The following is a 20,506-nucleotide window of genomic DNA, read 5'->3' as shown; positions in this document are numbered from 1 at the left end:
TCAGGACTGCCGCAGATTCAGGGAGGCAACGCAGTTCGTTTGGTTTTTGGTCTTTTTGAGATAGAGTCTCGCTCTGTTGCCCAGGCTGGAGTGCAGCGGCGCAATCTTGGCTCACTGCAACCTCCGGGGAGGCAGAACGTTTCTGAGGTCCACGGTGCAGGGCTTGGTACTCAGTCGGTGCCCAATAAATACCTGTTGCATGCATGAATGAATGAATGAATGAATGAATGAATGCTTTTGGTTGAGAGGCGGGACTTTGGTCTTCCCCAGCCTCCCGTTTCTCTGCCAACATAGAATAAGAAACATAATGGCACTTTTCTCAGAGACATCACCTTAGTTCAACGCCTGGTACACAGTAGGTGCCAAATATGCGTTGCTGTGCCTGTGGTTGTTGCTAAACTAGTAATTGCATTAAACACCCCAGAGGCATTTTCCAATTTCCCTCCCTTCCCTCTGTGTGTATTTGCGCAGCGTAAGCCGGGCTTTGAGTTGGGTGACAAGGACAATGGTGACTTGGAAAGGCACAGGCTTGGACCCTTCTCCACTGTGGCATTTCTGTTAGTCTGTCTGTCTTCTTTCTTTTTCCTCCTTCCTTCCTCCCTTCCTCCCTCCCTCTTTCCTTCCTTCCTTCCTTCCTTCTCTCTCTCTGCTTCTCTCTCTCTCTCTCTCTCTCGGAATCTTGCACTGTCTCCAGGCTGGAGTGCAGTGGCATGATCTCAGCTCACTGCAACCTCCGCCTCCTGGGTTCACGTGATTCTCCTACCTCAGCCTCCCAAGTAGCTGGGATTACAGGTATAGGCCACCACGCCCGGCTAACTTTTGTATTTTTAGTAGAGACAGGGTTTCACCATGTTGGCCAGTCTGGTCTCAAACTCCTGACCTCAGATGATCCACCTGCCTCGGCCTCCCAAAGTGCTGGGATTACAGGCGTGAGCCACCGCGCCCGGCTCATTTTGGTGTTTTTAGTAGAGACGGGGTTTCACCACGAGCCCGGCCTCTGTTAGTCTTTTCTCCCTGCCCAGCCCTGTCCAGGGTCTCCCGAGTATGATCAGCCCTGCATGGGTACCAGCCTTCTTTACACATGGGGGTGCATGGATTGTGGGGGGGGGAAATCCCAGAGGCAGAGGATGGGAGCATTGCTTCAGTGGTCTGGATGCTGGAGATGCTAACAGGCTGGGTCGGGGGCAGGCAGGAAACGAGGTGACCAGGACTCCTTGAGGATGAGGTGTGCAACAAACATGGGGAAGGGAACCATGTGGGACCTGCAGAGTGTGCACGGTGCAGACCAGGTGTCACTGGACACTCTGGCCCCAGACTGTTTGCTTAAGGGGCCCAGGAGTGGGGGTGGGGTATCAGGAGGCCCAAGGACCGGTCCCAACTCAGTTCCTTCCCGACTGTGTGGAGGATTTCATGCCTCAGTCTCCTCCTCCAGGCAGTGGGTGCAATGATAGTCCCCACTTCATAGTAGGCCTTTTTTTTTTTTTTTTTTTTTTAATGGAGTCTTGCTCTGTCACCCAGGCTGGAGTGCAGTAGCACCATCTGGGCTCACTGCAACTTCCACCTCCCGGGTTCATGCGATTCTCCCGCCTCAGCCTCCCAAGTAGCTGGGATGACAGGCGTCTGCCACCGTGCCCAGCTACTTTTGGTGTTTTTAGTAGAGACACGGTTTCACCATGTTGACCAGGCTGGTCTCCAACTCCTGTCATCAGGTGATCTGCCCGCCTTGGCCTCCCGAAGTGCTGGGATGACAGACGTGAGCCACCGCGCCCGGCCCCCATTTCATGGTAGACACGATAGCTCATCAAATGCTCAGCCTCTAAGAGGCACAGCCTTGCTCCCTGCCTCTCTCCCCCACCTCCTGGCCCCTGCGGCTCAGCCCTCATTGTCCTCCCAGAACATCAACGCACAGAGGGAAGTAGGGCACCCAGGGTTCATTTTGCTGACTCATTACCTTGGCAGGGAGTTTGAACCCTGTGGACTCAGTTTACCCCAATTCCTCACTGTGGCCCACAAGGCCCTGCCCAGCCTGTCCTTTTCCCCTCCCCAACTCTCCCCTCCTCTCTCTTTCCCCCTTGCTCATTCTGCTCCAGCCACATGGACCTCCTCGCTGTTCCTCTAACACACCAGTGGTGGTCCTGCCCCAGGGCCTTTGCACGACCCATTTCTCCCTCAGAAAATTTCCTGGCCGGGAGTGCCATCTCTCAAGACTTTGTTCAGGTGTCTGCTCCTGCAAGAGACCTTCCTGGACCACCCCAAGCTAAAAATCACCCCCCACCCCAGAGATTCTCTGGTCCCTCAAACTCTTTTAAATTTCTTCAGAGCACTTTGCCCAACTTGACGTTTTATTACATATTTTGCTGCTTTTAACCATCCATCCCTGCCTCAGATCTGGATCCAGGTGAGGGCCGAGCCCAGGTCCCTGCCAAGTCCTCAGCACCGTACCTGGGGCGGGCACGCAGCAGGCACTTGCTAAATGTTTGTTGAGATAGTTGAACGGCCTCTCTGGGAGCCGCTCACATGTCCACAGGCCGTGATTCTCTGAGCTGGGGGAAGGAGCGGCCCAAGGTTAGAGCCTGATGCTGCTGCCGGATGGGCCTGGGATTGTCCCTGTGACCATGGACGAGTCATCTGACCTGGAGAAGAGGGAATTAGAACTAGGGCTTTGAAGGATGCGTAGGAATTTGGGATAAGTGCTAAGTAGGTAATGAGCAGATTCTCATGAAGCATTGTTGAGTCACTTTTACCTGGAAACTTTTGGTTTAGAAATTGGAGTTTCATGTCCTGGTTTGCTGGCCTGGACTTTCAGGGTGGGAGGAGCACAGGGAGGTGAGTGAGGGGCATCGCCGAGTGCATGGCATGGTCCTTCACCAAGGGCTTGGATCCAGATGTCTCCGTCCCAGCTGCTGCTGCTCTCTGTGGCCAGGAAGTCCCAGTGGACTAAGCTGGGGTTTCCAGGAAAGACCTGGCCTTGTTCCCTTTCTCCCCATCACCTTGCAAGGAACAAGGTCACCAGGGCAAGGAATGAGCTCCCCTTTCTCCAGCAGGCTGCAGTATCGCTTTCTGCCCATTGCACAGAATGAGAGACTGAGGCCTATCTGAGGTGATCTGTTCCCTAGCCATTCAGACAGTGAAAACAGACATTACTGTCACCCAGTCACCTTCTCTGACACGGGGAGGTGATAGAGTTGGATGGTCCTGGCTAGATCTGGGAAACCCTGGGTTGAGAAGGAAAGGCTGCTTGAAGGAGGGACACTGGAGATAGGGTGTTGAGGGATGTGTAGGAGTTTGGGAGGATTTTCAGCATCTAGCTTGCCTTGGTTATCTCTTTTGCTGGTTTGTGCCTCTGAAGGCAGTGGGAGGTCCCTGGGGAAGAAGCCCTGGTTATTGCAGGTCACGTGGGACAAACAGAGTGACAACCAGCCAACCGGGCCCTGCCTCTCACCTGGTCTGATCCCCTGGGGAGGACAAGGGAGGATGGGGCAGCAGGTCCATGACCCAGTTACAAGCTGTTTGTCTTCCTGCCTCTGTAACTAGCCGGGGTCACCACTGACGTGGGCCCCCACCCCTGCCCGCCTCCCTGGCACCTGTCCCCGGAAAGGGCACAGAGAGGGGGAGGAACATAGAGAGGGGAGGGGCAGTTAGGGAGGAGGAAGGGAACTCAGATCTAGGAGGGGCCAGAATGAGAAAAGGAATTCGCAGAAGGCGGGCTTGGAAGTGGGGAAGAACTCAGAGAGTGACAGAGGTTGGGGAGAGAAGGAGTTGGGGGGGCAGTGATTCCTGCCCGCCTCGCGGACGCCTCCCCTGTCCCTTCCAGCAACCTCTTATCACAGCCCCAGTAAGTGCCAGAGCTTGGGTGGCAGCCACGGCCCCAGCTGGACACCATTGTCCGGGCCTCCTGCCCTCCTGGCATCCCCTCCACGGGCAGGTCCTGCACCTCCATGGATCCTCTCCGCTGCGTCCCACTGTCACCCCACACACCGCCCCCACCGCCCGGCTTCCCTGGCCAGACCATCTGGGCTCTGGTCCCGGCTCTGCTGACCGGCTGTGTGACCCTGTACAAACCGCTCTGCATCTCTGGGTCTCGTCCAGGCGGGGCAGGAACGAGGTTGGACAGGGCCTGGCCGGGCCCCCTCCATCTCCCCTTTGCCTTAGCAGGTTGGCTGGGGAAGCGGGGGCAGCGGAAAAGGGCCCTGAGGTCCGGTCCCTGCTGCAGCTGTTATGGTGACTCACACTTCGGGGGACACTAGGGTGGGGGAATGTCGCTGGTACAAGCTGACTCTGGTCTTGCTGGGTGGGAGGCTATTTTCAGAGCTTCAGTAATAGGTGAAATCTGATGTCCCGCCCCTCCCCCTGAAGCACCCCATGGCCGGAGGTGGCCCAAGGGGGACGTGGAGCACAGAGCAGGGAGGGTGATCTGGCAGCGGCTGCTCTGCCCATCCTGGCCTGGAAATGGGACCGAGTCCAGCCACATCCGCTGGCACACACAGCGGGAGTCCAGGGTGAACATCTCCCTAGTTTCCTGAGACCCCAGCCTCACAGGGAACAGGCTGTTCTGAGAAAGGGACCCATGGCCTTCCGGGGGTCAGCACCCTGGTTCTTATCCTCACACTGGCCCCGAGACCCTGTGGGACCTCAACCAGGTCTCCACCCCTCTCTGAGCCTTAGTTTCCATGCCACAGAACACGCGGCGGGGCCTCAGGCTGTTCCCTGCTTCCTGGAAGATTGTCTGCAGTCCAATGATGATCACAGCAATCGTGTCTGTAGTAATGAAAACACGCGGCCGGGCGCGGTGGCTCAAGCCTGTCATCCCAGCACTTTGGGAGGCCGAGACGGGCGGATCACGAGGTCAGGAGATCGAGACCATCCTGGCTAACACAGTGAAACCCCGTCTCTACTAAAAAATACAAAAAACTAGCAGGGCGAGGTGGCGGGCGCCTGTAGTCCCAGCTACTCGGGAGGCTGAGGCAGGAGAATGGCGTAAATCCGGGAGGCGGAGCTTGCAGTGAGCTGAGATCTGGCCACTGCACTCCAGCCTGGGCCACAGAGCGAGACTCCGCCTCAAAAAAAAAAAAAAAAAAAAAAAGGAAAACACGCCAGTGTCTTGGAGGGGCCGAGGCGGGAGGATCGCTTGAGCCCAAGAATTCGAGACCAGCCTGGGCAACATAGCAAGACCCCCATCTCTAGTAAAAGTACAAAAATTAGCTGGGCATGGTGGCGCACCTGGAATCCCAGTTACTCGGGAGGCTGAGATACGAGAATCGCCTGAACCCAGGAGGTGGAGGTTGCAGTGAGCTGAGATCATGCCACCACCCTCCAGCCTGGGCAACAGAGTGAGACACTGTTTCAAAAAAAAAAAAAAAGAGAAAGAAAGAAAGAAAGAAAATACCTCAGTGCCTTGGGAGGCCGAGGTGGGAGGATCACTTGAGCCCAGGAGTTTGAGACCAGCCAGGGCAACATAGTGAGTGAGACCCCATCTCTGCAAAAATAAAAATAAAAATTAGCCAGGCATACTGGTTTGCGCCTATAGTCCCAGCTACTCGGGAAGCTGATGTGGGAGAATCGCTTGAGCCTGGGAGTTCAGGGCCCAAGTGACCTAAGATTGTTCCAGTGAGACTCCCATCTGTTTTGTTTTGTTTTGTTTTGTTTTGTTTTGTTTTGTTTTGTGACAGAGTCTCGCTCTTGTCTTCCAGGCTGGAGTGCAGTGGCGCGACCTCGACTCACTGCAACCTCCACCTCCCAGGTTCAAGCAATTACTCCTGCCTCAGCCTCCCGAGTAGCTGGGACTACAGGTGCCCGCCACCACGCCCGGCTAATTTTTTGTATTTTTAGGAGAGATGGGGTTTCAACATGTTGGCCAGGTTTATCTCAAACTCCGGACCTCAGATGATCCACGTGCCTCGGCCTCCCAAAGTGCTGGGATTACAGGCATGAGCCTCCACACCAGGCTGAGATGCCCATCTCTTAAAAAAAACTTTGGGAGGCCGAGACGGGCGGATCACGAGGTCAGGAGATCGAGACCATCCTGGCTAACATGGTGAAACCCCGTCTCTACTAAAAATACAAAAAAATAAGCCGGGCGAGGTGGCGGGCGCCTGTAGTCCCAGCTGCTCGGGAGGCTGAGGCAGGAGAATTGCGCGAACCCGGGAGGCGGAGCTTGCAGTGAGCAGAGAGCGGGCCACTGCACTCCAGCCTGGGTGACAGAGCGAGACTCCGTCTCAAAAAAAAAAAAAAAAAAAAAAAAAAAAACTTTAAAAAGTAATAAAAATCACAATAGCCCCAGCACTTTTTGGGAGGCTGGGGCGGGCGGATCACGAGGTCAGGAGATCGAGACCATCCTGGCTAACACAGTGAACCCGTGCCTCTGCTAAAAAAAAAAAAAAAAAAAAAAAAATTAGTCGGGTGTGGTGGTGGGTGCCTGTAGTCCCAGCTGTTCGGGAGGCTGAAGCAGAATGTCATGAACCCTGAAGGCGGAGTTTGCAGTGAGCCGAGATCGCACCACGGCACTCCAGCCTGGGCAACAGCGAGACTCCGTCTCAAAAAAAAACAAAAAAATCCCAATAGCAATGTAAGTTGTAATGACAACAATAATCGCAGCATTAATAACAATGTAGTCCTTTGAGAGCTAGTGGGAGGAGAACAGGTTTGTGTGCTAGGAAGGGATCACCCCTGTCCGAAATGCCCAGCCCAGCCCAGCCCGGTCAAGGCAGGGAGATGGCAAGTCAGTTTTGCTTCTCTTTCTCTTCTTTCTCCTTGAATTTATTCCACCTTGAGGCTGAGAAACCAGGTCCCAGATGTTTTAAATTTATTTTATTTTTTATTTCTTTAGAGACAGGGTCTTACTCTACCCCTAGGCTGGAGTGCAGTGGCACAATCACAGCTCACTGCAGCCTCAACCTCTGAGGCTCAAGTGATCCTCCCACCTCAGCCTCCTAAGTAGCTGGGATTACAGGCGCGCGCATGCAGCAGTTACGCCCAGCTAATTATTTTTGTAATTTTTAGTAGAGACGGGGTTTCGACATGTTGTCCAGGCTGGTCTGAAACTCTTGGGCTGAAGTGATCCATCCACCTTGGCCTCCCAAGTAACTGGGACTACAGGCGCGCACCACAAAAATTATGCCCAGTTAATTTTTGTAATTTTTGTAAAGATAGGGTTTTGCCTGCTGGGCGCATTGACTCACACCTGTGATCCCAGCACTTTGGGAGGCTGAAGCAGGTGGATCACCTGAGGTCAGGAGTTCAAGACCAGCCTGGCCAACATGGCAAAACCCCATCTCTACTAAAAATACAAAAATTAGCTGGGTATAATGGTGTGTGCCTGTAGTCCCAGCTACTTGGGAGGCTGAGGCAGGAGAATCGTTTGAACCCAGGAGGTGGAGGTTGCAGTGAGCCGCAATTGTGCCACTGCACTCCAGCCTGGGTGACAAGAGTGAAACTCCATCCCAAAAAAAAGAAAAAAGAGATGGTTTTTTGCCATGTTGCCCAGACTGGGATTGAACTGGGCTCAAGTGATCTGCCCACCTCTGCCTTCCAAAGTTCTGGGATTGCAGGCATTAGCCACCGTGTCCAGCGGAGATCCCAAATGCTATGCGGACTCAGTTTCCCTTGCTGGAAAATGGGAAGAATTGGAGGGGTCTCCCCACACCCAGACAGGGAGCCGGGGGCCTCCCACTGCCCCATGTTGCTCTCCAAGGGGCTGCCGTTATTTTCGTGGGGAAGTCAGATATCTGAGTGCAGGTTCCAGTCCACCTCTGCCCCCCATGACCAGGTTCCCCCTCAAGGCCTCAGTTTCCTCATCTGTAGCATGGGTTTTGTGGCTGCCTTCAGACACCAATTCATCATGATTTGGGAGTAGGTTGAAGTCCCAGCTCTGGCCTGGTCTCAGCGTCTCCCCAGCCCTCAGACTTCCCATCTCCAGAATGGGTCTGCAGGGAACGGGGTGGCCCCTCTCCCAGCTCTGAACCTTTGTGGCAGAGTGTCTGCTTCTCTGGTCTCTGTTTCTGTATCAGCACAGTGGGTTCATGGAAAGGGGAAAGGAGGGAGAGGACTCCACCTGGGATCTCTCCTCCCTCTGACTAATCCTGGTACCCTTTAATCTCGTATCTTTTGATGCAGAAATCCCCCACCTTTCCATCAGGCCTTGACCTCCAGGCGGGCCTAGTGTCTGCCTGTGGACCTCAGCCAGGCCTGTCTGTACATCTGCTCTGTAGGAATAAACTTTTGTACTCATTTTTTGTTTTCCCAAGACAGAGTCTTGCTCTGTCACCCAGGCTGGAGTGCAGTGGCATGATCATCTCGGCTCACTGCAACCTCCGCCTCCCGGGTTGAAGCAATTCTCCTGCCTCAGCCTCCTGAGCAACTGGGATTACAGGCATGGCACCACCATGCCTGGCTAATTTTTGTATTTTTAGTAGAGACAGAGTTTTACCATGTTGGCCAGGCTGGTCTTGAACTCCTGACTTTGTGATCTGCCTGCCTCAGTCTCCAAAAGTGCTATGTTTTTTTTGTTGTTGTTGTTTTGTTTTTTATTTTGAGACAGAGTCTCACTCTGTCACCCAGGCTGGAATGTAGTGGCAAGATCTCGGCTCACTGCAACCTCTGCCTCCTGGGTTCAAGCGATTCTCCTGCCTCAGCCTCCTGAGTAGCTGGGACTACAGGCATGAGCCACCATGCCTGGCTAATTTTTTGTATTTTTAGTAGAGATGAGGTTTCACCATGTTGGCCAAGCTGGTCTCAAACTCTTGACCTCAAGTGATCTGCCCACCTCAGCCTCCCAAAGTGCTGGGATTACAGGCGTGAGCCGCTGCGCCCGGCCTCATTTTTTTTTTTTTTTTTTTTAAGTCAGGGGTCTCACTTTGTCACCCACTGAAGTGCAATGGTGCAATCTTGGCTTACTGCAGCCTTGACCTCCTGGGCTCAATCGATTCTGCCACCTCAGCCTCCCAAGTAGCTGGGACTACAGGCATGTACCACCATGCCCAGCTAAGTTTTGTTTTTGTAGAAATGAGGCCTCACTATGTCATCCAGGCTGGTCTTGAACTCCTCGGCTCAAGCAGTCCTCCCGCTATGGCCTCCCAAAATGCTGGGATTACAGGTGTGAGCCACCGTGCTTGACCACCTACCCTAGTTCCTTTTTTTTTTTTTTTTTTTTTTTTTGAGACAGAGTTTCACTCTTGGCACCCAAACTGGAGTGCAATGGTGTGATCTTGGCCCACTGCAACCTCTGCCTCCTGGGTTCAAGTAATTCTCCTGTCTCAGCCTCCTGAGTAGCTGGGATTACAGGTGTGCTCCACTATGCCTGGCTACATTTTTTTGTATTTTTAGTAGGGATGGAGTTTTGCCATGTTGGCCAGGCTGGTCTTGAGCTCCTAACCTCATGTGATCCACCAGCCTCGGCTTCCCAAAGTGCTGGGATTACAGGTGTGAGCCACTGCACCCAGCCTTTTCTTTTTCTTTTTCTTTTTTTTTTTTTTGACAGTGTCTCACTCTGTCGCCCAGGCTGGAGCACAGTGGCACCATCACAGCTCACTGAAGCATTAAACTCCTGGGCTCAAATGATCCTCCCACCTCAGCCTCCTGACGAGCTGGGACTAAAGGTGCAAACCACCACGCCTGGCTAATTTTTGTTTTGTTTTGTTTTGTTTTGTTTTTGTTTGTTTTATAGAGATGGGGTTTTACCATATGGCTCATACTGGGTCTCAAGCTCCTGGGCTAGGCAATCCTCCCTCCTCGGCCTCCCCAAGCGCTGGGATTACAAGTGTGAGCCATTACACCCAGCCCAAGCCTAGTTGCAATAGGCAGAGAATAGGTCCACGACATCTTTGTTCTCCCAACCTCAGTTTTACCCGTCTGTACAATGGGTCCTCCATGAGCTTCCACTTGGCCCCCTTAGCTTGCTCCATCTGTGTACTGGGGTTCAAGATAAGTCCTCCGTGTTCTGGCAGGGTGGCTCACACCTGTAATCCCAGCACTTTGGGAGGCTGAGAGCCAAGGTGGGCGGATCGTGAGGTCAGGAGATCGTGACCATCCTGGTCAACGTGGTGAAACCCCATCTCTCCTAAAAATACAAAAATTAGCTGAGTGTGGTGGTGGGCACTTGTCACCCCAGCTACTCGGGAGGCTGAGGCAGGAGAATTGCTTGAACCCGGGAGGTGGAGGTTGCAGTGAGCCGAGATTGTGCCACTGCACTCCAGCCTTGGCGATAAGAGCAAGCCTCTGTCTCAAAAAAAATAAATAAATAAAAACGATGGTCCTCCACAAACTTCTGCGGTGATTTGTGCCTCTCACGTGGTCTAAGTCTCAGTTTGCTTATCTGGGCGATGGGTTCTTGCAGGTCCCTGATAAACTTCTCCTGGGTCCTCCCGGCCTTTTGTGTGCCCCCGGTGGTGTGCACCGATCTGAAGCAACCCCCTGCCCACTTCTGCCCAGCCCCTCCCACTCTGCGGGTCTGTCCAGGGCCCCTCCAACCTCAGGCTTTGGGGCCGGGCAGTGGGTCCGCCCTCCGCGTCCCTGGCACCCCTGACCTCTCGCCTCTCCGGCCTGCAGGATGAGTTCCACCCGTTCATCGAGGCCCTGCTGCCTCACGTCCGCGCCTTCGCCTACACCTGGTTCAACCTGCAGGCGCGGAAGCGCAAGTACTTCAAGAAGCACGAGAAGCGGATGTCGAAGGACGAGGAGCGCGCGGTCAAGGACGAGCTGCTGGGCGAGAAGCCCGAGGTCAAGCAGAAGTGGGCATCGCGGCTGCTGGCCAAGCTGCGCAAGGACATCCGGCCCGAGTGCCGCGAGGACTTCGTGCTGAGCATCACCGGCAAGAAGGCGCCGGGCTGCGTGCTCTCCAACCCCGACCAGAAGGGCAAGATGCGGCGCATCGACTGTCTCCGGCAGGCGGACAAGGTGTGGCGGCTGGACCTGGTCATGGTCATCCTGTTCAAGGGCATCCCGCTGGAGAGCACCGACGGCGAGCGCCTGGTCAAGGCCGCACAGTGTGGCCACCCGGTCCTGTGCGTGCAGCCGCACCACATCGGCGTGGCCGTCAAGGAGCTGGACCTCTACCTGGCCTACTTCGTGCGTGAGCGAGGTGAGGTGCGGCGGCCTGAGCGGGGCGGCCAGCGGGGAGGGTGTCTGATGGCGGTGACGCGGCCTGAGGAGGGTCTGAGGGAGGAGGCCAGTGCCTGTCGATGTGATGTGGTGGTCTGAGAGGGGAAGTGGGCCTTGGAGAGAGTCTGAAGTGGGTGATATGGCACAAAGAGAGTCGGAGAGAGGAGGCCGGTGCATATAGATGTGATCTGGTGGTCCAGGCCGGGCGGCAGGCCTGGGAGAGCATCTGACAGGGGTGACATGGTGCAAGGAGAGTCTGTAGGAGGAAGCTGGTGCATATGGATATGATGTGGTGGTCCAAGCCGGGAAATGGGCCTAGGAGAGCATCTGATGGGGGTGACATGGTGCAAGGAGGGTCTGAGGGAAGAGGCTGGTGCGTGTAGATGTGATGCAGTGGTCCAAGGGGAGAGACGGGCCTGGGAGAGCATCTGACGGGGGTGACACGGGGCAAGGAGGGTCTGAGGGAAGACACCAGCGTATGGTGCATATGGATATGATGCGGTGGTCCAAGCAGGGAAGCGGGCCTAGGGGAGCATCTGATGGGGGTGACATGGTGCAAGGAGTGTCTGAGGGAGGAGGCCAGTGCATGCAGGGCCCAGGGTAACTGCTGATGGGATGTGGAGGTCAGATGGAGGAGGCAGGCCTAGCAGAGGTCTCAAGTGAGAGTTGGTACAAGGAGGTTTTTTTGACGGAGGAGGCAGGTGGGCTATGGTGCTCCAGTGGTAGAGGCAGGATCTCACCCTCACGTCTGAGGGAGGAAGCAGGGAGGCCCTTGAGGTCTTGGGGGATGAGAATGTCCTGGAGGGTCTTGGGTGCAACGGACGGCCTTGCTGGAAGCAGGGATGAGGAGAGGAGAGGGACAGACCATGCCAGCCCTCCAGGGAGAGCCAGGAGAGTCCAGGCACTGCTTTGTGTGAATGCTTGTTGGTTGATCGACTCTCAGACCACGCCAGCAGAGAGGCCTGATGAGCCTGGCCCTGCCAGCGGGCTCTTTGCCGGTGGTCAAATGCCTGATGTTGAGACCAGCAAGCTTTGCGGGGGTGAGGAAATCCAAGGCGGCTTCCCAGAGGAGGAGGCGCAGCTGAGCTCAGCTCTGCAGGATGGCCAGGCTGCAGTGAACAAGGGGATGCCCCAGGGGGCCTGGCAGGAGCGTGGAGGTGAGAGGCCTGACGCCTGTGCCTCTGGTCCCGGTGCTAAGAGCAGGGTTGGTCCTGTAGCTTCTTGGCTGTGTGGCCCGCTTGGACTTCAGTTTCTCCTGCCTGCCAAATGGTGGAGATGATCAGAGTCCGTAGCTGGATGGGGCTATGGGAGGTTCCAGAAGATCATGCGTGTAGCCACGTGTAGGGTGTCAGCTGCATCCCAAGACTTGAGTGGGTGCACAGCACCCCTGCCATGCCCACCCAGGCTGTGTCTGGAGCACGCGTGAACCCTCACACACCCAGGGGCTGCCAGAGCATGTGGGATGGGTGCACGCCAGACGCAGACCCATGCAGGTCACCAGCCCAACCCCAGCCCAGGCAGCACTCTATAGATATAAAGAGACAATTGCACAGCCTGAGAGGGAGGGGCATTTCCTGGAACAAGGGGGACTCTGGGACCAGACTGCCCGTGCTCTAGACAAAGCCCTTCTTTTCCCCAGCTGTTTGGACACAACCCTTTTCTATGCCTCAGTTTCCTCCTTGGTGCAATGGCAGTAACAGCCATGCCACCTTCTAGAGCTGGTGTAAGAGTGAGACAGGGTCACGGGCTTCCAGGCTCTGTGGTGTGTGGAAGGAGAGCAGGGCAGAGTTACCCAGTGGTTTTTTTGTTTTTATTTTTATTTTTTTTTCCTGGAGACAGGGTCTCACTCTGTCCCCCAGGCTGGAGTGCAGTGGTGTCATCTCGGCTCACTGTAGCCTCAACCTCCCAGGCTCAAGCGATCCTCCTGCCTCATCCTCCCAAGTAGCTGGGACTACAGGTGCACACCACCATGCCCAGCTAATTTTTTATATTTTTTTAGAGATGGAGTCTTGCTATATTGCCCAGGCTGGCCTCAAACTCCTGGGCTCAAGTCATCCTCCCGCCTTGGCCTCCCAAAGTGTTAGGATTACAGCAGGCAAGAGCCACTGCACCACACCAGTTACCCAGTCTTTTTTTTTTTTTTTTTTTTTGGGGGGGGGAGATGGAGTTTCACCCTGTTGCCCAGGCTGGAGTGCAGTGATGTGATCTCGGCTCGCTGCAGTCTCCGCCTCCCGGGTTCAAGCGATTCTCCTGCCTCAGCCTCCCCAGTAGCTGGGATTACGGGCGCCCGCCACCATGCCTGGCTAATTTTTGTATTTTTAGTAGAGACAGCGTTTCACCATGTTGGCCAGGCTGGTCTTGAACTCCTGACCTCAAATGATCCACTGGCCTCAGCCTCCCAAAGTGCTGGGATTACAGGCGCGAGCCACCGCACCCGGCAGTTACCCAGTCTTGATCTTGATTCTTTGACCTTGACCTTAGCATCTTTCTCCTCCCCCACCCCCACCAATGAACAACAAACCTACTGGGGCTGGCTGTGAGGGGGCATTGCGGATGGTGGGGGCAGAGAGGTGGGCCGGACGACTGCCTGTTGGGGGCAGGAGGCAGGGGCCACCGTGGGGGCTGGGGTGCTCATCGCCACGCAGGGCCGGACCTCTCTGCCACCACACATCTTCCTCGCCCGGCCCCGCCCCCACCTCCTCCGCGCTGAGCTGATAAAATTTTGAAGCGAGCTTTCTGCTGCAGTCAGCACAACCTCTGGGCACCTCCCCACCCCCACCCGGCCCCTCCCGCCTCTGCTCAGCAGGCAGGCCTGTGCCCCGGGTCAGGTTGGCCTCTCTGAGTGAGGGCTGCACCCTCCCTCGCCCCCTGCCTGCCCCCTTCATCCCCAAGGGAATCCCTGCTTCAGTTGGCCCCAGCAGGCCACACACCCCCCAGATTGGCCCCAGCAGGCCACACCCCCCCCAGCCATGGCACCTGCCCACTGCAAGTGCTCCATCTCCTCATGGGGGTGAGAGCTGGGCCTGGACTCCAACCCCAGCTCAGCTGCCCACTGGCTGGGTGATCTGGGGCCAGTCATTCGCCCTCTCTGTGCTTCATTTCCTTGTCTATAAACTGGGGGGCTCAAAAATGGTTGCCTTGTGGGAAATGTCGCGTGCCCAAGGTGAGGGCTCAGTAAACCACACGAGGCACCATGAAGACCAGGCATTAGGCATGGGGCTAGGGCCCTCCATGGTTATGGTTACTAACGTTATCCTCTTCAGGATTGGTTTGTTTGTTTGTTTTTGTTTTTGTTTTTGTTTTGAGATGCAGTCCTGCTGTGTCGCCCAGGCTGGAGTGCAGTGGCGCGATCTGGGCTCACTGCAAGCTCCGCCTCCCAGGTTTAAGCAATTCTCCCGCCTCAGCCTCCCGAGTAGCTGAGACTATACATGCCCACCACCACGTCTGGCTAATTTTTGTATTTTTAGTACAGACGGAGTTTTGCCATGTTGGCCAGGCTGGTCTCCAGCTCCTAACCTCAGGTGATCCACCCACCTCGGCCTCCCAAAGTGCTGGGATTACAGGCGTGAGCCACCGCAACTGGTCTTGTTTTTTAGTTTTTGCAGAGATAGAGTTTCGTCATGTTGGCCAGGCTGATCTTGAACTCCTGGGCCCAAGTGATCCTCCTGCCTCAGCCTCCCAAAGTGCTGGGATTACAGGCGTGACCCCCTGTGCCTGGCCCATGCTCCTCATTCTGATTATAATCTCCCACTGCCAGGCCTTTCCCTATGCTCTTCCCTGAACATAGAATGTCTTTTCCATATGGAAAACCCCAACTCTGGTTGGGTGTGGTGGCTCATGCCTGTAATCCCAGCACTTTGGGAGGCCATGGCAGGTGACTCTCCTGAGCTCAGGAGCTTGAGACCAGCCTGGGCAACATGGCAAAACCCCATCCCTACCAAAAATACAAAAAATTAGCCACCTGCCTGGCTAGAAATTCTTGCCCATTCTCACAGCTGCCCTGTGAGGCAGGGATCATTGCTGTATGCTTTTTTTTTTTTTTTTTTTTTTAGATGGGGTTTCACTCTGTTGCCCAGGCTGGAGTGCAGTGGCACGATCTCAGCTCACTGCAACTGCTGCTTCCTGGGTTCAAGCAATTCTTGTGCCTCTGCCTCCCGAGTAGCTGGGATTATAGGCCAGTGCCACCAAGCCTGGTCAGTTTTCATGGTTTATAGTAGAGACTGGGTTTTACCATGTTGGCCAGGCTGCTCTCGAACTCCTGGCCTCAAGTGATCTGCCCGCCTCGGTCTCCCAAAGTGCTGGGATGACAGGCGTGAGCCACCGTGCCCGACCTGCTGTATGCATCTTACAGAGGAGGAAACAGGCTCAGAGGAGGGATCTGACCTGCTGAGGTTACATAGCCGAGACTGGGCCAGGTGGGATTTGGACTTAAGCAGCGTCTACCTCTGCCCTGTCCTTGACACCAGCCTCGTCCTCTGTTAATGTCGGAAGGGGATGGGCGGAAATTGTGGTGCGTGAGGGGGCAGTCTGCTGGGATGGTGTGGTCAGCTTCTGGCTCGGTTGTGTGAGGATCCCACAGGCTGAGGTCTTACACAGGGCCCCCAGGCTGTGGCTGGCCTCAAGGCCTCCACGCTGATCCTGGTGGTTGTCACCTTGACAGCAGGAGGACTGGCCACCAGCTTCCTTTTCCCAACCGAGAGTCCCCTTGGCTGTGGAGCGTCCTGGCCCAGCCAGAGTGCAGCGTCTGGCTTTCATCAGCCCTGCTGGGCAGCTGAGCCCCTGGGATAGATGCGGAGGGAGGGATGGGCATAGAGCCTTGGTTGGCCTCTTGGGGTATGCAGGGTGGATGTCGGTGGAGGGGCACCTGCCACGGGGCTGAAAGCAGCCACCACTTGCAGTGTCACAAGCGAGAGAGGGGCCGGGTGAAGTGGCTCCTGCCTGTCATTCCAGCACTTCGGGAGGTTGAGGCGGGTGGATCACCTGAGGTCAGGAGTTCGAGGCCAGCCTGGCCAACATGGTGAAACCCCGTCTCTACTAAAAATACAAAAATTAGCCAGGCGTGGTGGCGGGCATCTGTAGTCCCAGCTACTCGGGAGGCTGAGGCAGGAGAATGGCTGGAACCCGGGAGGTTGCAGTGAGCCGAGATCGCGATACTGCACTCCAGCCTGAGTGACAGAGTGAGACTGTGTCTCAAAAAATAAAAATTAAAATTAATAAGAAGAGGGCGTCAGGGAGCGGCAGGAAGACAAAGCAGGGAGGGACGTGGAGAGGGGCCGGGGGCCAGTCTGGATGGGGAGGGCTTCTCTGAGGAGGCATCTTTGAGGTGAGGCTTGAAGGGGGTGAGGGAGCCTGGAGAGGCTGGAGGGAGGGGCACTGGGTGGGTTGTAGCCAGTACGGAGGCCTGGAGCCCAGGAACAGCATGTGGAGCTGGCTGGATGTTCAGGGGGTAGTGAGTGGCGAGGGCCGCCCTGTGGCCTCCCGGTGAGGGTGACCAGCCAGGGGTGGGGCAGGAGAGGGTGACCCGGGTGCTCTCTGACCTGCCACGTGCTGGTGAAGGAGGCTGCAGGAACCAGGGCCCAGAGAGGGAAGCCGCCTGCCCGCCCAGGGACTAAACCCAGCCAGGCCTCCCCACCCCCTCTGGCAGCCCAAGAAACCTGAGGCGCGGGCGGGCACCATGCCAGGGCTGGGTGGAGGAGGGGCTGCCAGGCCCGCCCGCCCCAGCAGCTGCCAGCCCGCCCCAAGCCGCCAGCCCAGATGGTGCCCATCTGCTGACGCCGCCATGGGCCAGCCTCCCGTTCCCGCCTTGCGTCGTGCCAAGCTCCTGCAGTCCAGCGCCCGGAATGGCGCGGTGGGCAGAGCCCGGCCTGGGAAGCTCACAGCTTGCCAGAGAGGCTGCCCTGGGTGCCCTGGAGAGGGTGGCAGGAGAAACGTAGGAAGGGGAGGTCCCCAGCACTTCCTGGGTGGAACTGGGGAGCAAGGACTCTAACAGGGATGATGATGGCGGCAAACACACATGGAGTTACCTCTGTGTGCCAGGCTCCGAAGCCACTGTCACCCTAACTGGTTTCTCTCCCACATCCAAGGAAGAAGGGACTTTGACCTTCTGTCGTGTTCTAGTGGAGGAAGCAGAGACCCAGAGATGGTCAGTCACTCGTCCAAGGTCACACAGCTCCTCAGGGGCAGAGCCGGAATGAGTGTCCAGAACCCCTGTGAAAAAGGGAGTGAGGCCAGGCGAGGCAGCTCACACCTGTAATCCCAACACTTCGGGAGGCTGAGGCAGGAGGATCACTTGAGGCCAGGAGTTTGAGACCAGCCTGGGCAATATAGCAAGACCCCCCCCAACACACAACTTTTTAAAAAATAAACTGAGTGTGGTGGTGTATACCTGTAGTCCCAGCTACTCGGGAGGCTGAGAAGGAAGGATGGCTTGAGCCCAGGAGTTGGAGGTTGCAGTGAGCTGTGATCTCGTCACTGCACTCCAGCCTGGGTGACAAAGCAAGACCTCATCTCTAAAAACTGTTTTTTTTTTAAAGGGGTGATTGAGGTCAGTTGTGGTGGTTCACACATGTAATCCCAGCTACACAGGAGGCTGAGGCAGGAGAGTTGCTTGAACCTGGGAGGCAGAAGTTGCGGTGAGCTGAGATCGCACCACTGCACTCCAGCCTGGGTGACAGAGTGAGACCCTGTCTCAAAAAAAGGAGGTGGGGTATTGAAATCCCTTAAACCTCTTTTCAAAAACAAACGGAAAGTACCCTTTGAGGTTATCTATTGGAAGCCACACCCTCTGAGTCATCTGGATCATACAGTACAGTCTGTGCACACTCAGGGAGTGAAGGAATGAATGAATGAATGAATGAATGAGGTGAACCCTATGGAAGGGGACTTAGCTCAGGGCCAGGGTGTCCATGAAACTCATCCTGAGCTTGACGGCGGGAGAAAAGGGTCTCAACCTGGGAGTGAGGGGCCTGGGTTAACCACAGTGCCGCCCTGGCTTGCTGTGTGGCTTTGAGAAAAGTCCTGCCCTCTCTGGCCTGGGGTTGAGGGGAGAGGACGGTGGGAACAGGCAGCCTTGTGGGCCACAGACAGGAGCAAGCCGGGTCCTCACGGAAAGCCTCCCAGCCTCTTCCGCTTTTATTGATCTTCATCCCGGCCGTGGGTTGCCGCGCTGGGGAGACAGAGAGGCCGTGAGCGTGGGTGACGGTGCCCGTTTATTTGTACGGTGGACAGAATTTGTGTTTTTGTGTGCTCCAGGCGGTGTGGGGCATATTCTCCTCTTTGAGCCTCTGTAGAATGGAGAGAATCAGAGCTGTGCCTGGCGCATTAAGGATTGCAGTCAGTGGGCTGGCGCGGTGGCCCACGCCTGTAATCCTAGCACTTTGGGAGGCCGAGGTGGGCAGATCACAAGGTCAGGAGATCGAGACCATCCTGGCTAACACGGTGAAACCCCGTCTCTACTAAAAATACAAAAAAATTAGCCGGGCGTGGTGGCAGGTGCCTGTAGTCCCAGCTACTCGGGAGGCTGAGGCAGGAGAATGGCGTGAACCCGGGAGGCAGAGTGAGCCAAGATCCCGCCACTGCACTCCAGCCTGGGCGACAGAGACAGACTCCGTCTCAAAAAAAAAAAAAAGGATTGGAGTCTGTGGTCTCTGAGAAGCATACAGAAGGCACTCAATAAATGCTCATTTCCTCCCTGGATCCTCTCCCCAACCCCAGGAGGGAAGGAGGGAGGCCCCGGTGCTGCTGCGAAACCCCAGGCCTCCTTTTCCCAACCCAGTGAGCCAGCGGGGGTACCAGTGACCCAGGAGTGGCTGTTGTCAGAAGCTGTCACCCTCTCCAGGTGTCTGGACAGCAGAGGGGTTCCTGGCAGCAGCAGTCTGGTATCCCCCAGGGCCGGGCAGCCAGGTGTGCCAGCCATCTGTCTTTACAGAGAAGGTGGCTGCCGGGTGTGAGTCGCAGACACCAGCTGATGGTGTATTTATAGCGATGGCAGGAGTCCGCGGGGCACACGTCAGTGGTAAAGAGGGGCGGGCAGGTGGGGTCCAGCTCCCACAGCAGGCGAGAGCCCACCAGGACTGGCCAGGGAGCTGAGCAGTGTGTCAGGGAGAATGAGGGGCACGTTCTCCAGCTGGGAGACCCAGGCTCACACTTCTCCGCTCAGGAACTGCGTGATGTTTGCCAAGCGGCGTTGTAGCTGCAGTCCTCAGTTTCCTCCCCCCTCAAATGGGGATGATAATAATGCTGCCCACCTAATAGGGCTGCCTAGGATCCAGTTAGTGCATGAAAAGCGTGAGGACAGGGCCAGGTATACAGTTAGCACTCAAAAGTGATTTGTTGCCTGCAAAAGGGAGGGAATCCCAACATGGGCTATAATGTGGATGCACCTCGAGGACGTCACGCTCAGTGAAATAAGCCAGGCACAGAAGGACAAATCCTGTGTGGTCTCCTAGGAGGTCCCTGGAGTCGCCAGATTCACAGAGAAAGTAGGATGGGGGATGCCAGGGGCTGGGGAGGGGGCTGAGGAGAGAGAATGTTTCATGGGGACAGTTTCAGTTTGGGAAGATGAGAAGGTTCTGGAGAGGATGGTGGTAATGATTGTACAACCCTGTGAATACACTTAATGCAGGGTTAATGCCGCTGAACTTAGAAATGGTTAAAAGAGAGGCAGGAGGATTGCTTAAGGCCAGGAGTTCGAGAGCAGCCTGGGCAACACAGCGAGACCTCATCTCTACAAAAAAATGTAAAAATTATCTAGGCGTGGTTGCATGCACTTGTGGTCCCATCTATTCAGGAGGCTGAGGCAGGAGGATCGCTTGAGCCCAGGAGTTTGAGGCTGCAGTGAGCTGTGATCACACCACTGCACTCCAGCCTGGGCCACAGAGCAAGACCTTATCTCAAAACCAGAACCACTGCCCACAAAAAAAATGGTAAATTTACCAAAAATGGTTATCTAGATTTTACCACACTCTAAAAATGTAGTTCTAGTTGTGAATAATGACAATATAATGACAATAACAAGTAATAATGTTATATATATGGCCAGCTGCAGTGACTCTACTAAAAATGCCAAAATTAGCCGGGTATGGTGACGCAAGCTTGTAATCCCAGCTACTTGGGAGGCTGAGGCAGGAAAATCATTTGAACTCGGGAGGTGGAGGTTGCAGTGAGCCAAGATCACGCCACTGCACGTCAGTCTATGGGACAGACCAAGACTCCCTCTCAAAAAAAAAAAAAAGAGAGAGAGATTATCTCATTTAAATTGCTAGGCACCCCCTATGCTCAATTCACAGATGAAGCAGTAAAGCACAGAGTTGGCAAGAAACTCACCCAGGGTTACACAGCTGTCTGCAGAGCAGAGCTGGACGAGAACCACAGTGATGATGGTCATGATAATGACAATAATAACTACTGTGCT

At 55.4% G+C, this 20,506-nt stretch overlaps 1 protein-coding gene across 6 annotated transcripts in view; it reads left to right on the top strand.

Moving 5' to 3' along the window:
* NFIC (nuclear factor I C) overlaps positions 1-20,506 on the top strand; it is a 107,013-nt gene that overhangs the window by 11,769 nt on the left and 74,738 nt on the right. For all 6 annotated transcript variants that reach the window (XM_007994771.3, XM_007994769.3, XM_007994773.3 and 3 more), the window contains exon 2: positions 10,543-11,074. In XM_007994771.3, coding sequence (XP_007992962.1) covers positions 10,543-11,074 — 532 coding nt within the window. The remainder of the gene's footprint in view (positions 1-10,542; positions 11,075-20,506) is intronic.

The sequence above is a fragment of the Chlorocebus sabaeus genome, chromosome 6 (assembly GCF_047675955.1).
Source record: "Chlorocebus sabaeus isolate Y175 chromosome 6, mChlSab1.0.hap1, whole genome shotgun sequence".
Lineage (NCBI taxonomy): Eukaryota > Metazoa > Chordata > Mammalia > Primates > Cercopithecidae > Chlorocebus > Chlorocebus sabaeus.
This window is presented reverse-complemented; position numbering and strand designations above follow the sequence as displayed.